Genomic DNA, 17,777 nt, shown 5'->3' with positions numbered 1-17,777 from the left:
AGTTGTACAGGCATTAATTTCTTCAAGTAAAAAAAGTTATTTGTTTAGAGCAATATGAGTTTCCACTGTAAAATTTTCTTTAATTATTCAGTAAGTAAGTGATAATTTTTGCCTCTCTGGAAGTATTTTGGCCAAAAGCATATTAAGTAGTTCTTGATATTGTGCAGGCAGCTCACATACTGCAGTTAAATTTTTCCTGTTCCTTCAAATGTATCAAGTTCTAGCTCTGTTAAACAGAGTAAAGGTGGGTGCAATAATGTATCAGCTAGCAGTTGTAATTGATGCTTTTTATATAAAGCAGTCTTCAGGGAAGAAAATTACTGATCTTAAAAGTGAGTGGGTAATGAGGTTAATATGACAGACTTTCAAATCTTTATGTAATCTTCTTTTAAAGGAAAGGAAATGAACTAGGATTTAGTTTTGATGTATTAGTTTTATGTAGGCTATAAAGTTGACAATAAAAATTTGTTTTACAATTGATGAAAGGCGCCAATATCTCTACTTATTAACTAGAACCAACTATGCTAAGTGTACCAGCTATCTGTAAATACAAGCTATGTTTAACTAGACCCCTTCAAACAAATGTCTGCAGCAAACCAAAGTCCGCCTGTTAAGGACAACTGCATATTCACAAGGCCTGCATTCAGCTTTATGCATAGTAGTGAAGAAGATGCCAGCTGAACTTGTGCCTGTAGTGATGTGACTTTGGTGTAATGCTTTTCTTTTCCTGGTCTGTTCTCATTTACATTGCATTTACAAGACTCCAAGGAATTAAAATGAATGGAATAGCTTCTAGACTTCTTTTGGTCACCTTGTCTAAGACAATGAGGCTGATCATATGCTCTGTTCTTTGTTAGCTTTTGACCTCTTGGCCAGTTTTGGGTACATTTTGACAGAGGTGTAGGTATCTTGGATATGATTGTTTCTATAAATTTCTTCAGTATTTGGTGCTGGCTAAATATGGGGAATTCTGTACCCTGTGATCCACAGTGAAGGAAAGAAAGCAATCTAAATTGGGTGTCTATTGCCCTTTTTGGATGGTATGCAGCTGTTCTGTTGGCCACTTTTTTGCTCTCCTTTAGTGTATGAACCTTGGGATTATTGTACTGGGGAGGGATGTAGAGGACAAATGGAATGGTATGCAAGGAAACATGCTTTGATTGGTTTGGAGCAAGTGATTCTGTAAGAAAAAGCCAACGTAAGAATAGGACAGCTTAAGAAGAGTCATCTCAGTTGAGTGAGGGATAAAACCCATTAGGTTTTTTTGCCCATAAGTATATTTTTATCTCCATTTATTTGGCTGAAATAGTACATAGGAGGACAAAATAAAGACTAAGAAAGAGAGACCAAGGATTCCTCTTTTTGGTCTTTTTCTCTCCTAACTTGTATTTGCAAAAATTTCTCCCTGAAAATATTGTTCCTGGAGATCAAAACTGCTTTTTGAGCTGGTACCTGATTATCTCTCTTACTCTTCTGAAGCTGGAGGTAACCATTCTGTGTTTGAAGACTTTGTGCAGAAGTTAACACGATACTGTGTCTAAGTTGTGTTACACTATCCAGCTTGCTCCTCTGGAGGGTGGAGCTGCATGTTGTGTTTAAATCCACGGGGGGGCGGGGGGGGGGGGGACTCAAGGCAACATTGTAATTTTTGTGCAGAGGACCTGTGCACCTGTAATGTATATAAGTTTCTCAGAAGTATTGATGCAGGTAGAAGCCAATCACTCAAGACAAGCAACTGCTTTACAGCTCCAGATGGAAGTTCCTTTATGATCTTAATAATGTAAAAATAAACGTTATTTTGCTATCTACTCTTCTTTCCTTTGATCAGATTTCTAGACTGCTGGACAAGACACTGTCTTGTCCAATATCACTGATGGTAACATGAATTATAATTCCTGCTCCTGCAGTTCTTAGTTAATCTAATTGCTTGCTAGCCTGGCTTAAAAAAAATAAAAATCCTAGCTCCAGTTGGAAGACTGCCATTAGATGGAGCACAGAATCATGGGTGTGTTTATCTGCAAGCAGGCAATAAAACAGCTGTAGGAGCTTTGAGAACTGCTTACTTTGTCTGAGCAGTCAGAGATTCATTTGTTTGTGTCTTTATCTGCTCAAATATGTTGGAAAAGGGCAGCTTCCTCTGAGTTTTATCTGCAGTAGAGGTGAGAACGGATCCATAGTGTGGTGGTTAGACAATGTTCTTGCCCTTCTGAATGAAGACACTGCAGTACATTGCTGAGCCAGTTCAGCTTTTGCTTCTGTTCCAGCTTATTGAACCACATGAAGAACTGTTTAAGAGTAAACTTTTGTATATGTTACCATCTGGACTGATGTGCTGGGATTTCCAGTGGGTGTGGTAAAAAGCTGACTTGTATAAATGGATAATGTAGCTGTTGACAACACCGCGCTTGGCTCTTTGTGAACATCTTTCTTCTGCAGGTGACGTAGGATTTGACTGTAGGATAATCCTGTGTTTATCTTCTGACCTGCAAGTAATTTTGCACTTATTAAGCAAAATTAAGCAATGCCATGGTATGTTTATTAAGGAAGTATGCTTTTTTGAGCTTCACACAGCAGGGTTCTTGCCATAGTCTCTGTCTGTTTTATCGTAATTATAAAGTAGGACAGTTCAGTAACTAGATATGACCCAAATTAATACTTCTTATGAAAATAAGTCAGGCTACATAAATTACAGGCAGAAAGACTTTGCATGAAACTTCATCTCAGGTGCTTTACTGTTAAAATTGGAATCTAGGTTCTTCTTTGTTTTTCAAAGCACACTGAAACAGGTAGAATTGTGCCAACAGCTTAGAACTTATCCCTTTCAAGGTCTTTCTTCTCTCTGGCACAATATTTGCTCTGAAGCAGTCTCTTCGGATTAAGTGTTGTTTGCACAGTATCGTATTATATTGTACTTGCATTGTTTGTGACTTAATTCTCTCTTTGCACATTGTCTACTACTCAAGAGACCTAAGTTTTTGCCAGCATTATATCTTTATTGGCTTGTGAAGAACTTGGGAGTAAACTTACATCCCTGAGCCACTCTCCTACTCTCAAAGGTGGCATAGTGTTTATGACGAGCTTATCTTGAAGATTTCAAGTCTGTGGTAGTGTGAAGTTTTCCTATTTTCAGTATCTTAATGGAATGTTGTTTACTGACAATTATTTGTCAGGATCAAATTGGAAATGGAAATGTTTTGGGTTTTTTATGGGTCAGCTGCTGCAGAGAGTACAAAAAGTGGCAACTTGTTTGTCACACTGGGACACTACTTGTTAAATTGTAAGTTGAAGTAAAATATGAATTTTCACATTGCTCAATCTACTTAAAGACTGGAGATTAATTTACAGCAAATATTACAGTGAAATATTGCTACTGTGCATTTAAATTTTTTTTCAGACTGTAGTATTGTTAGCCCAAACTCACCTGCGTGAGGTCCTGCTGAGTTCATTTGGACTGGTTCCAGTATTGGAGTACTTAGAGAAGAATAGCATATTTTCATGCTTAGTAAGCTTAGAGTTGGTCACATCCAGGTGGATATGGTAATTTAACATTTGTAAACTGAGCTGTTGTCAGTTGATAGTGGAACTCAGATGAATTTTCTTTCTTGTCTGACACACATACTAAGAAGCATCATTTTCAGGATGTGTTTTTCCTTTTAAGAGAAAAGTGCACAAAGAAAAACAATGTGGTAGGTTGAAAGCGTGACTTGGAACTATTTATTTATGTATGTTCTTGTACTCCCTCTTGAGTAAAAAGAAAGAAATTGTTCTTTTTAAGCCAAAACAGAAATGTTTGCTGTTTTCCATCTTCTTTTAAAAAGAACTTGTACCATGATATAAGTTGTATTTCTCTGCTATATTTCTGTACTGAGTACAGCACCTTACTTATGCTTATTTTGCTTAGATAATCTTTCCAGGGACAATAATTTGACTGACTTTTCAGTTGCATTTTCAGAATTCTTTGACAGTAGAATGGGTAGCTGTGCTGATGTGATCTCAAAAGTTTTTTACATAGTTTGGATTTAGCTTGGTAGGCAGATAAGTCCCACTGCTTGCTCGCTCCCCCTGCCACTCGTGGGAGCGGGGAGAGAATTGAAAGGGTAAAAGTAAGAAAACTTGTGGGTTGAAATAATGATAACTTAATAAATATTTTTTAAAAAGGAAAACAAACCCAAGAAAACTTATTAAAAGAAAATTTGCTCACTGCTAGCTGACCAACGCCCAGCAGTTCCTGAGCAATGGCAGTGCTGACAAACTTCAAACCTCTCTGACAACTTTTATTGCTGGGCTGTGGCATGGTGATGTCCCTTTGATGGTCCTCAGTAGCTCTCCTAGCTGCTTGCTCATTCCCAGCCTGCTTGTTGGCATGGCAGTGTGAGAACCTTGATGGCGTGTATTTATTTTACTTCCATGAAGGATTGGCTTCATCTCGATGAAGCTTTAGTCATGGTGCTTTTATATACCTGCATCACTGCTAACAAGGCCTTAGTGCATGGCCTCAACTAGGGTTTTTGATACAAGTTTGAAGGAAGTTGTCATGCTTCACATTCTGATTGTTTAGGCTGCACACAAGGGTAATTCATCATGCAGTAGGATGTAATTTTAGTGTGACGTTATCAAATAATCATGATGGCTAAAGGTAACAAGGTAATCATTATAAGTTACTATGCTACGTTATTATCTGGTAGTTATATAAGTGAGCTATGTGAATGTGCTGGTTTTGAGTTTTTAATTAAAATATGAAAATTACATTTGGTTTTCAATTGCTACCATAAAACTTCCTTGTGTTTATATATGTAATGTAGATGTCACTGTCTCTTTTGGAGTTCAGACCTTGTTTTGACCTGAAGTTTCTGGATGAGAGTCACTGTAGAGGGACTTCCCTGTGTTTTAAGAACTGTGCAAGCATTCACAAATACAGTTTTATTACTATTGAGATAGGTTGAGAATGAAACAAAAGTGTGGGGAAAATAGAGATCCACTAAAACTCTTGCACGCGTGTTTTTTTTTTAAAGTTAATGGAATTGCTACTTTTTGTGCTTGTGTTATTCACATACATTAAACTATGTGAATTAGCTGTCATAGAGCCCCTTGGTGTTGGTGAGATGCAGAGATTTGTGTTCAAACAAGCAGTCACAGGACTGAGACGACTACTCCAAATATACCAAATAATTACATTTGTAGGCAAGTTGAATCTTTCCACTCTGTCTAAACTCGATTGTTATTTTGGTTTCTGATTTACTGAAACTGGGTATTTTTAGATCTTAAGTTTGCTTGCTTTTCCTGTAAAAGTACTCTAGCTAATCCTTGCCGCTATGTCTTAGAGCTTGCCATTTAAACTGGAAATCCTTCAAAAGTCTGTTTCCTTCCCCTCCAGCTGTCATATCATGTTTTCTTATATTGTGTTGATTCACTGTGGCTTCCTTTTTCAATTCTTGTAGTAAACTATCACGAGTTCTTGACACCTACTGTACCCCTAAAAGAAAATACTACATAGTAAAATACTGCTTCCAAATGGTGAAGGATTTCTTTGCTTGATTAAAAAAAAAAAAAGAGGTGAGCTCAATATGACTTGTGGAATGGTTTCCAGTGAAAGAGCAGGTAGCTTTCACTAAAGCAGAACTGAAATTAAGTCATTAAATATGTAGGAATTTGAAAAAAATCAATTTTTTCAGTTCATGTAGGAGAAGGAAAAGAAAACTAACAAAGAAATATTTTTCTTCTAGATTTTTCTGTTTGATACCTGTGAATTTTCTGCAATCCAAAGATGGCAGCAAATAAACCTAAAGGACAGAATTCGTTGGCTTTGCACAAAGTCATCATGGTGGGAAGTGGTGGTGTAGGAAAATCTGCTTTAACACTACAGTTTATGTATGATGAGGTAAGAGTCTGTCATAGAAATGATCTCAGGAGGTACCTGCTACATAGTGTTGTTTAAGTTACATTTGTAGAATTATTTTCTGAAAGGGTCTAAATGTAAGTGATGTGGTATGAAATTCAGCAGTTAAGTGTGACAAAAACATGTTTTGAGATTACTGATTTGCCCTCTAAAGGTACCTGTGAAGGTAAAATTTGGCATTTTTCAGACTTCTCAGCTGTTAGATACTCTGTCTTATCACTGGAGTATTTTTGCATTGATCACAAGACTAAGAACTTGGTAATTATAGCTCAAAGCTTCTTCACTTAGTTGAGTTGCATGACACCTGAAACAGCCAGTTTCTTCTGTGTTTTTTGTGCTGGTGTTGAGGACAGGAAAGAAAATCAGTTTCTCTTTTCCTTTTTTTTCCAGTGGAAGTCATCCATTTTTGTTAAAAGTCAGAAGCTAAGCATTCAGTGTGCTTTAAAAGTAGATACTAAATTTATCTAAAGTCAAGATTACCTGATTTCATAATGGAATGCAGACAGATGTTGTGCTTGAACCAGAAGAAGTTTGGGTCGGGCACACACTGATGTTTTGAAATTACCTCCACATTTCCTTGTAATGGCTGAGGAAAGCAAAAACCTAAAAACTGTTTGGGCTGATGAAGAGTCTGCTTTAACTACAAGTTGCTTGAGTACTTCACAGGGCCTAAATGCACAATGCTTAGTTATTAGTTACAGTTCTCATTTCATGTTTGCTATATCCAGATGCACAAACAGAAGCAAGTTTCTTATACAGGCATGATTTTACATCGTGAAAGGGTTTTTTTTTCTAGTTTGTTGAAGACTATGAGCCCACCAAAGCAGATAGCTACAGGAAAAAGGTTGTTCTGGATGGGGAAGAAGTCCAAATTGATATATTGGATACAGCAGGGCAGGAGGACTATGCTGCAATTAGAGACAACTACTTCCGAAGTGGAGAAGGTTTTCTTTGCGTCTTCTCTATTACAGAGCTGGAATCCTTTGCAGCAACTGCAGACTTCAGGTAAGTTACAAGGCAAGATAATCATTCTAAATACACTGAGATGATTGAAAGTGATTTTTGTGTGTGTGTGTTTTGTAATTACCTTTTGGTGGTGCAGACTGGATTGCAGCTCTTACTGTTGTCACATAATGATTTGAACAGATGCCTAGTCAGGCCTTTGCTATCTGTAGAACTTTAGATGTCTTAGCTGCTGTGTTTTGGAATACCAGAAAGCCTATTGCCACAGAACAGACACACAGCAACATTCAGAAGATAGCTGCCTCACCATGGTCTCAACCACTGACTGCATCATATTAAAACTCTTATGATAGTTATAGAATATTGTACAGGTAGGACTATATTGCAGATGTTTAATTTCAGTTGAGAGAGAAAACATTTAAATAACTCATTACTGTATTTTTATAAAAGACAAAAGATAATAGAAAACAGTTTTACCAGTTCCAAGTGTAGTGAAATAGGAAATATTTGAAATAGGAAATATTTGAAATAGGAAATATTTGAAATAGGAAATATTTAAAATAAAATTAAGGAAAGAAATAAAAAAGAGTTATCTGCCTCCCATTGAAATTAGTCTTCTTGGAGATGCTCTCACAGTTCAACTTAATTAGCATTAAGTAGCAGCATATGTTTAATATCTAAGGGAGGAGGAAGAGATATGGAGAGGGGAGAAAGTAAATTTTTCATCTTCTGGTGTTTTTAATTTATTTGTGTTTCTATATATCTGTATTTCTATATTTTGAGAGATCCAAGAGGAGGTCTTTTTTGTTTGCAGGCTTATGCTGAGTACTGTCAGTCATGGAGGACAGTTTAGTACAGTTCAGTTCCCCTAGAGTGCAAAAGAATATATTCAATTGTGTTTAAAATCATGCCAGTGCTTCAAAGTATATAATCTTTGGCCTTAGAAAATGATAATACTGCAATAACAATAGTTTTAAATACTTGAAAACCTGTTTGTTAAAATTTGGGCTTGCTTTCAGTAGAATTGTTCTGGCTCTCGTAATGTGCGTTTTTTTTAAAGTTCTCAATTTCAAACTGGCACATCATTAATTAGATATTTCTTGTCTAGTCTTCAGAAGGGGCTCAAAGGACAATATGAATATCATAATCTGAATTGCTCTTAGGTTAACTTTTTACATTTTTGTAAAAATGTCAAAGTTTGTTTGGCATCTGTGGTGGTCTATCCCAGGTACCCACCAAAGCCCCTCTATATCTTCCATGCTCAGCTGGACAGGGAAGAGAAAATACAATGAAAGGCTGATGAGTTTAGGACAGGAAGAGTTCAGTTACTGATTGCCATCACAGGTGAAACAGACACCGCTTGGGGAAAGGAATTGAATTTATTGCCAATCAAAATCAGGGCAGAAGAATGAGAAGCAAAACTAGCCTTAAAAATGCCTTCCACTCCACCCCTCCCTCCTTGCTGGGCTCTATCTTCTCCTTCCCAGTGGTGCAGAGAGACAGGAAATGGAGGTTACAATCAGTTCATTGCACATTGTTCCTGCTGTTGCATCTTCCTCAGGGAGAAGAGTCCTTCTCTTGCTCCAGTGGGGAGTCTCTCCCATGGGAGACAATTCTCCATCAACTTTTCCACTGTGAGTCCTTCCCACAAGCTGCAGCTCACTAACTACTCTAGCATGGGTTGTTTTCTATGGGCTGCAGTACTTAAGGAACAGACTGCTCCAGTATAGGTCCCCCACAATTCCTGCCAGTAAACCCACTTTAGCATGGATCCCTCTCTCCAGGGGCCCCCAGATCCTTGCCAGGAGCATACCCCAGCATGAGTGTCCTCCATGGACTGCAGAGGAATCCCACCTCTGATGCCTGGAGCACTTCCTCCCCCTTCTCACTGAGCTTAGTGTCTATGTAGTTGTTCCTCTCACATATTCTCACTCCTTTCCTCTCTGAGTGTAATTGTACCTGTGCAGTATTACTTTTAAAAAAGTTATTACAGAGGTGTTACTACCTACCATTGGCTTGGCCTTGGCCAGCAGTGGGTCTCTCCCAGAGCCAGCTGGCATTGGCTCTGCCAGTAATGGACATTGGGGAAGCTTCTGGCAGCTTCTCACAGAAGCCACATCTATAGACCCACCACTAACAAAACCTTGTCACGCTAACCCAGTATAGCATTGACTGGATAACTAGTGTTGCAAGCTACTAGTTCTTACCAGAAGTCTTATTTACACAGGTACTGCCATGATGCACTGAGTTTTCATCTGGTCACCTTCCTGATCCCCTGGCTATTCAAACTATTTTGGATAGCTGCAGGCTCTGTTAAAACATTTGCACTGGTATTTGTGTGGAAGAGGAGAAATGTTGCTTTTTAATTATACCTCATACTAAAGGTGATGTCACAGTCTGCCTCAAGTGCACAGTTTAAAAAAAAATTATGGACTATCTGCAGTTTCTCAGCTCTGTCAGTAGGCTTCCTGCACAAGACTGCATGCTATTCAGAGCTTTTTATAATGTGAGCATCCTGCTGTATACCAAATCAATATCAATTACTTAACTGTCTTCAACTTCTCTCTCTTCAACTTTAAATTTGGTCTCACCTCAGCCACCAAAAGATATTTATTTCTCTGTGCTTTTTACAGTCTTTCAGGAATTGCTCTATGATAAAGAGCTACATTTCACAACTAACTTTATACTCCTTTTTTCATAGACAAAATACAGAATGCTCTTCTTTTGAGACAACTCTTCTTCCTGATAGTATTAATGCATTTTCAATTAGAAGAAAACTTTAATTATTTTTTAAGTGTTGAAGACTTGAGTACCAAACTATTTGTGGTATTGAGTTTTATTTATAGTTGTAAACCTGTCATCTTAGCAGTTAAAACAGTAGCAGGGTCTGTCCTTAAAAATCTGATGTATATACAGCTTGTGTCCGTACACAGGTATGTGTACAGACATACCTGTATATATTTAAATGAAGATCTCTGGAGAAATTGAATATAATTGACTTGAGAAAATCTCTTCCTTTCAGGAATCTTTTTCTTGATGTGCTATGGACCATTTCATCAGCTTTAAAATGGCACATTTTGTTAGGAAAGAATCAGCTGTTAATCTGAAGCTTGGATAGCTTAAAAATGACCATCAAAAACAGTAATGTAATGGTAGATGCTTGCAAATAACATTGTTCATGGAAATTAATTATTAATATAGATTATCACCTAAACCAGTCCTCTTCTATTTTTTTTCATTTTTTACTGACTCAACTGCTTCCTTCCTCAAGGACTAGCTGTCTGTCTCTGTCTTCATTCTGTAAAATGTCATAATGAGGTTTAAGACTTTCCTGTTACATAAACTACATAATAGGAATAAGTGGCTTGTCACTGTAAGATATGAAAGTATTTAGTCTGAGTTCTTCTTTATGTGTTCTAAGAATGGTACTCTATGCAAAGCTTAATTTTCTTTTCCTTTTTCTTTTCTTCTTCTCCAGGGAGCAAATCTTAAGAGTAAAAGAAGATGAGAATGTTCCTTTTTTGCTAGTTGGTAATAAATCAGATTTGGAAGATAAAAGGCAAGTTTCTGTAGAGGAAGCAAAAAACAGAGCTGATCAGTGGAATGTTAATTATGTGGAAACTTCTGCAAAAACACGAGCTAACGTTGACAAGGTAATAACTGGCCTCTTAATCTGTTCATCAGTTTTTACTTTATCCCTCTTTTTCATGGATCATACTCCTTATGTTCTTAATTTTAGCAATAATTTTGTGGAATTTTAATCAAATACTTTTCTTCCTTAGCTTGCCAGGAGCGCATGACTAGGTGACTCCTTGTAGAATAGTGAAAATGTTAGGCATAAGACATTTATCCCATTCTAAACTGCAAGTAATTATTATCCAAGACACAAAAGTCCTTATAAAATTTTCCTGGGTCAGCTCTTTTGGCCTAGACTTCATACTGCATTTTTTGTAACTAGAGGAGAGTCTGCTTCTGAACAGTGAAGAATACTTCCTGATCCTCATTATAAAAGCAAATAAGGGGGAGGGATTTGAGCCTTCCCCTACCGTCATTTAACCATCTGCCTCTTTGTATGTTGTTTTGATGAAGACTAGATGAACCCAAAAAGCTATGAAAAGCCTAAAAATGCCTCATGAGTTTTCAGAGATAAAACCTGGTTCAGAACCTCATAAGAATATTTTTCTCCGAGGAAAGAAAATCCTGCTTAGTTGTAAGTGCTTCAGCAAGAATGCAAGGTCTTGCAATTCAGAATAACTGTCAGCCTTGCAGACTGTAAGAGTCACAGTTGTGTGGCAAAAGAAATAAGTAGGTTTAATGCAATGTGCCAGCCTTTCAGAGCTGTTGACAAAGTTGATCCCCCCTTGAATCACAGGTTTGTGCTGAAAGGAACCTTAAAGATCATCTAGTTCCAACTGCCCTGCCATGGGCAGGGATACCAACCATTTGATCGGGTTACTCAAGGCCCCATCCAACCAGGCCTTGAACAATTTCAGAGTTAGGGCATCCACAACTTCTCTGGGCAACCTTTTCCAGTGCGTCACTGCCCTCACAGTAAAGAAGTTTTTTACAATTAATCATTTAAATCTCTCCCCTTTTAGTTCAAAATTGTTCCCACAAGGGTCTTAGCACAAGTTGCCCACATAAAAAGATTCTTTCTGTCTTTTTTTATACACCTTCTTAAAGAACTGAAAGGCTGCAGTAAGGTCTCCCTGGAGCATTCTCTTGTTCAGTATGAACAACACCAGCTTTCTTAGCTTGTCTTCATAGCAGAGCTGCCCCAGCCCACTGAGCATCTTTGTGGCCTCCTCTGGACCCACTCCAAGAGATTCATGTTTTTTCTTGTGCTGAGGACCCCAGACCTGGGCACAGCACTGCAGGTGGGGTCTCATGAGAGAGTAGGAGGGGACAATCGCCTACCTTGACCTGTTGCAAATCCTCTTTTACTGCAGCCCAGGATATCACTGGCCTGCTGGGCTGTGGCTTTTTATCCATGAAAAGCCCACAAGTCCTTGTCTATAGGGCTGCTCTCAACAAGTTCATCTCCCAATCTGTACTGATGTCTGAGTTTGCCCTGATCCAAATGTGCATCTTGCATTTGGTGAAAAATTCTCTAATGTAAATCCATATATATGAGCTGTCAATTGCAGCACGAGAGCTGTAATGCAAATTCTCTTTTGCAATAACTGTTGGTTGTGTCCTGTCAGTTATCTTACTGAAGAAACTTATTTTTCAGAACTATAGTGATTTACCCTACAGAACAACAAAGAGTTCTTAATCAAGTACAGCAGAACTCATCCTCATTGTTGAATAAAGCCCTAATTTTTTTGTTGTTTTAAAAACTAACACATCTTTTAGTTTTGGTGTATAACTGCAGTTAACAGCCATCTATTACAGTTGTAAAAATCCAGTTCTTGAAATCCACTTCATTATTGTTTAGCAGCTGGGGAAAAAAGTGCATATAACATATTTTTTCAGTAGCTCTTGGATCAATAGCCTTTGCACATACATGGAGCTGATGGCATAATGGATCCAGATTAGCATGTCTCATATAGATTTGTGGTTTGGCAGGCCATAAATGAGACCTTGTTGGCACCAGTGAATACTGTGTATTCTTAGTTGCTTGAAGCATATGAAGTTTTGGAGTTTGCTACACAAGCTTGGGGTTACTATTGCAATCTGGTCTCTCTGAATTCCAGAATAGTGATTTTACTCACTTGAAAAAACACAGCCAACCTCCACTCATTTTGGCAAAGGTGACCCACTAAACATTTTCTCAGAAGGTTATGTATCCCAGACAGCTAAGTACTGTTGTACAGTTATGAGTACTTAGGCAAGCTGACAGTTGCATCTTGCCATTAGCACAGATTTAAATACAAGTAACTTAGTGCACATTTAAAAATCTAAAGGCAATCTCATTCCTTGATGGAAATGTTTAGTTTCATTGATTTTCTTTGGATTTGATGTGATGAAGGTTGATTCTTTTCCTGCAATGTAATAAAAACCTACTGAGCTCTGTAGAGGAGCTTTTCAGCCCATGCACTGTCCATGTTTCACAGAAATGGATCAAATCCCTTGACATAGATGTATTGCTTAGTTCAAATTTCAAAGTATCACAGAGTATTCTGAGTTGGAAGGCACCCACAAGGATCATTGAGTCCAACTCTTAGATGAATGACCCATATAGGGATCAAACCCGTGACCTTGGTGTTATTAACATCCTGCTCTGACCAACTGAGTTCATCTCAAGGCTGAACAGGGAAGCCTAGAGCACTGGGTATTCCCAAGTAGTCTCCCATTCAAGTACTAGCCAGGCCTGATCCTGCACAGCTTCCAAGGCAGATGAGATTCAGCATTCTCAGGCTGATAGGGTATCTAAAGGCTCTCTCCTGAGAGAAAAGTTTCTGAATTGCTCAGCTGATTTCCTACAGTAAAATTATGAAGATGTATACATACTGTTTGCTGTAACCTTCTGTAAATCAAGTCAAGATCTGCTGTTGAAATTAGTAAAGTAGCTTTAAGTAGTCCAATCATAAAGATTTAACTGTCCGTCAGTAGAATCTCTCTTACCTGAGTCAGTGGTGTATCTCCACCTTTGTCCTAAACCATTTGATGAAAGTGAACTTTGTGTACTTTAAGATTGTAATATGGTAGCTGCAGCTGAGATTCTGATGTAAGAAATTGTATTGGTATTACCAATATTTCCAGACAGGACGTGCCTTGGCTTGTCTGGCCCCAGTGGCTGAACCAAATAGCAGCAACTGTGGTGTTTCACCCCAGAGACACTTTTGGCTAGCTGTAGCTTGCAGCTGGGTGCATGGAGACAAGTCCAGGCATGCCGGGGCTCCAGTGGCGACGGGATGGAGCTTCCTCTCAGGTTTCCCTCTGCTGGAGAAGCTTTAAGGGTGGTAGTGAAGGAAAGGAGGGTTTTGATCCAGAGCTTTTATTCTGGCCCACAGGCCTCTGAACCCAGCAACTCCTCCAACCGACCTCCCAGTGTGGTTGCTCACCCTTTTACCCAGGGGAGGGGAGGAGGGAAGGGATAGGAAGCCCACCAACCAGGTACAGGAGAGGAGGTCTCAAGGGACAAAGGACATCTGGATGGCCCAATGCTCCCCCAGGGGTAGAGGGCATCTTTTGAATCTGCCCAATCACTCTAGACCTTCTGGAACTCCAGGATTGACAGACAGTGCTCGACAGGGGTCAGGGTGGGGAAAGGAGAGGTGATGGACACACCTGGGAGGGAATCTTCAGGGGAGAAACTGGGATTCTGGGCTAAACCATGAAATCACACTGCAACAAAATTGTTTATGTAGTTGTATGTTTGAAGACTTTGCTTTAGAGGAAATGCTGGGTTTGGTTTTTTTCTCTAGTCACTTTGTGCTTAGACTTGCATTATGGAACATACCATACAACATACGTGCATTTCAGTCTATGCTACTTCTCCATTAAGAAGTTTCTAAAATTGGATGTTGCACTTTTCAGCCTTTGCAGCTCATGACTTAAAATATTCAAAAGGTAAACTGATTTCCTAAAGTTTCTTCAGTAATATGTACATACAATGTCTGCAAATCTTGGCTGGTAATGAGACCCTTCTTTCCATTCGTGTTTAAAATTGCCTGAAGAATTCATAAGCGAATATCAGAAGACAAGGGAACATTATGGTGCTGTGAAACAAGCAGGATTGCATCATATCCACTTGACCTTCAAAACCTGTGACAGATTTTTTGAATTAATATTTGTTTGGTCAACCTGATTGCATGTAATTGATTCTATTCACAACAACTGAAGTGGATGTCAGTGATAGCTTAAATTAATGCATGTCTGTCATTTGTTTTTGCATTTATCATTTTATATCTTTTTCAGGTGTTTTTTGATTTAATGAGAGAAATTAGAGCCAGAAAAATGGAAGACAGCAAAGAAAAGAACGGGAAGAAGAAAAGAAAAAGCCTAGCTAAGAGAATCAGAGAAAGATGTTGCATTTTATAATCAAAAGCTTGGATTCCTTTCCTACCCTGACCATACTAATAAAAACCATAATTTATAAGCATGCCATTGAAGGCTGAAGTGACTGAAATTACCCTAATATGTTGGAAAATGTAATGTACCACTAAAAGCATGATTTGGAGCGGCACTGAAAGTCAAATTCACTGAAAAAAAATTATGTGGCTTCAAGGGAAGCAAAGTTCAGTCCATTTCATATTTGCCTACCTTCTCACATTTCTTCTGAATGTAGTGTTTCATAGGTAGTCTTTTCTTTAATAGTGAACAAGAGGGGCAAAGTATTACTTTGTGGGTTCTTATAAAGCATACTTTTTTATCACTGGTATTTGTCAATTCATCTTGTCTTTTGTTGCCTTGAAAATTACAATTGTGAACATGATACCTAACAAAGCAGTATGCAGCTGTTTTGCCATGGAGTTATGCAAATTAAAAAAGAATAATGTATATGTGAACAGCTATGTTGAGGAAAACTATATGTGGTTCTGCATTACCTGATTAACTTAGAAGAGCGATGTAATCTTTTACATGAAACATTTGAATATGCCTTAATTTTAAAACCCAAACATAGCAGGTTGCTTAATCAAGGGTGTATTTTCAACTCTGTTGCATGGAGACTGTCCCTATGCATCAGTGCAAGACTGCCCTCTCTGTGGAGCGCAGTTACTTGGATGATTTCACTCACTAGCTGTCTGCTAGCAGTGTTTGTTCTTTAAATGTGTGCCATACTCTGGTAATGTGAATAATACAGAGCATATTCTATCATCTGTAACTTGGTAGACAATATGGTATCTTAAAACTAAAAGGTCAGAATACACATAAGACTGAAGTCATAAGCCTATGGCACATAAAAGCCTGGAATTGTTGTTTAAAATTTAACATGCTGGTACCTTGAAACTTCCCTTTTGCACATAGATTTTTGTCTAGATGTTCCTTGGGTTTTAACTCCCTGGAATTGGGTGGAGTGGGGCTGATCTAGTAGCGCTTATATGTTTTGAGTTAAGATGTTGTCTGGGAAATTCTGGTTAATTTCTTTTATGTTCCTAATACTTAGCTATTGGAACATGGTGTGTTATGCTGAAGCTCTTTGCAGGTTTTGTACTGTTTAGTCTATGTTGATTTTCAAATGGGGAACAGTGTAGCTACCTTTTCTACTTAATGTTGATATCAAACAATCAAATGTGCTTTGCAATACAGAAACCTTTAACATGCACATCCAAAATCCCCAAACAAAACATACTGCCTCAGTTGCTTCAGAACAAGAAGAATACTAGCACATGGTCAGTGTGCTACATCTTAACTAAAAATATACCAGAATGTTTGAGGGTTTTGGACTCCTCTGGGGTGAGATAGCCTAGATCAATTCCACAAACTGTTATACTTTTTATACATGTATAAGCCTATAACTGACAGTTTAAAATGTGCTCAAGAAAACTAGGTAACAAATATTTAACTTTAATGCTAACAGATGTTTTAGGGACTCAAGTCTTAGGAGTTACATTTGTCATGTTCAATATTTATCAGTAGGAATTTTGTATGTGCATTTAGTACACTGCCAAGTGCAGAATAAAAGTTACTCATGTAACTGGCAAATATAAGCCAGTCTTCTTCTTACTGTGTACTCATTTGGGTCTATCTAGCCAGGGAGTCTAACCACTAACATTGTGACTTTGCTTTGGAACCTGTATACTGGGAACTGAGGTGTTATGAAGCCACTGGACACACAAAACTTGTCTTGGCTGATGCCTTATCCTGTCCTTTTATTTGCTATTTGAGCCATTGAAAGATGAATAAACTTCCATTTTTCTAAAATACTTGTGCAGTGTTAATTGATAACTGTATTACTCATAAACATTGCTGCATCTAATACCAATTGTCAAGCAGTTAAACCTAAGTGCTCTAGAAGACTGGTTTATGTGCATGAAGAAAATTGTACATTTAACTAAATTAGCCTGGTAAAAAGCCACTTTTTAAAAGCTATGTGTGTGCTGCCTTCTATCCATAGGTAATTTGCTTAGATGCTACAAGGCTACCTGAAAATGGGCAACAAACTTGACAAACAAAAGTAATCCAAAATTACTTTTCTAATAGAATGGAAATTGAGATTTAAAAAAATAACAAACAGCAACAACTAAAAACCCCGAACAAACAAAACCCTAAATAAAAAAAAAAGGACAACCTACATAACTTTTAATAAAATAAAAATGCTTCTAAGTAATTTTATTTGGCATGCTCAAGGAGAACCGAAGTGAGCTTCCTCAACCTGCAGGGAATACAGCTAGCATCATGTATTACAGGATTTGGGTATATCTTGAGAGGGTCATCCAAAGTGAGTGTTACATTTGCATCATAGGAGGAGTGTTTTGTTTAGCCTGCCTGAGTGACTGAAATTCCTAGGTCTAGCTGCTCTGAGTGCCTCTGTGCCTGAGGGCACTTTTTATCCCCTATTTCTTCAAGAAGCTGAAGACACTCTCTTCCCTGGCAAGATCAAAGCTTCCCATGGTAGTTCTCTCCAAGTTAGCCTAATGCTGGCAGTACTGCTGCTCACTTTTGTGAAATGCAATATTTGGTAAATCTGCAGAAAGAGAGAGATGCCTTAATTTGTAAAAAGCTATAAAGTTGAGTCTTCTGTTATGTATGAAACCAGTGCTGAATTTTTATGCTAACTTTTTTTTATCCTGTAGCTTTTCATAGCTTTAGAAACTCAGTTGACTTTCAAAAATGTTGGCCAAGAAATCTGTGGTGTATTTGGTAATTTCTGTAGCCTCCCACTGACTATACAGTAGCTTAACAATAGCGGTGTCTAGCAGTTTTCCTTAACTGTTTTGCAATAGCGTGAGGGTGTGCAGGCAGTCCCTTCCATTCATAGAGACCTTGTTAACATCACAGTAGCCTGCAGAATGATGTCACCATGATATTT

At 38.1% G+C, this 17,777-nt stretch overlaps 1 protein-coding gene across 3 annotated transcripts in view; it reads left to right on the top strand.

The window, feature by feature from the left end:
- Nucleotides 1–16,671, top strand: part of RALA (RAS like proto-oncogene A) — a 30,107-nt gene extending 13,436 nt beyond the window's left edge. For all 3 annotated transcript variants that reach the window (XM_054273663.1, XM_054273665.1, XM_054273664.1), the window contains exons 2-5: nucleotides 5,724–5,878; nucleotides 6,693–6,901; nucleotides 10,338–10,512; nucleotides 14,723–16,671. In XM_054273663.1, the coding sequence (XP_054129638.1) occupies nucleotides 5,765–5,878; nucleotides 6,693–6,901; nucleotides 10,338–10,512; nucleotides 14,723–14,845 (621 nt within the window). In that variant the 5' untranslated portion in view covers nucleotides 5,724–5,764 and the 3' untranslated portion in view covers nucleotides 14,846–16,671. The remainder of the gene's footprint in view (nucleotides 1–5,723; nucleotides 5,879–6,692; nucleotides 6,902–10,337; nucleotides 10,513–14,722) is intronic.
- The last annotated feature ends 1,106 nt before the right edge of the window (nucleotides 16,672–17,777 follow it).

The sequence above is a fragment of the Melozone crissalis genome, unplaced genomic scaffold, assembly GCF_028551555.1.
Source record: "Melozone crissalis strain CALT ecotype California unplaced genomic scaffold, PUWL_Pcris_2 ptg000016l_1, whole genome shotgun sequence".
NCBI lineage: Eukaryota > Metazoa > Chordata > Aves > Passeriformes > Passerellidae > Melozone > Melozone crissalis.
This window is presented reverse-complemented; position numbering and strand designations above follow the sequence as displayed.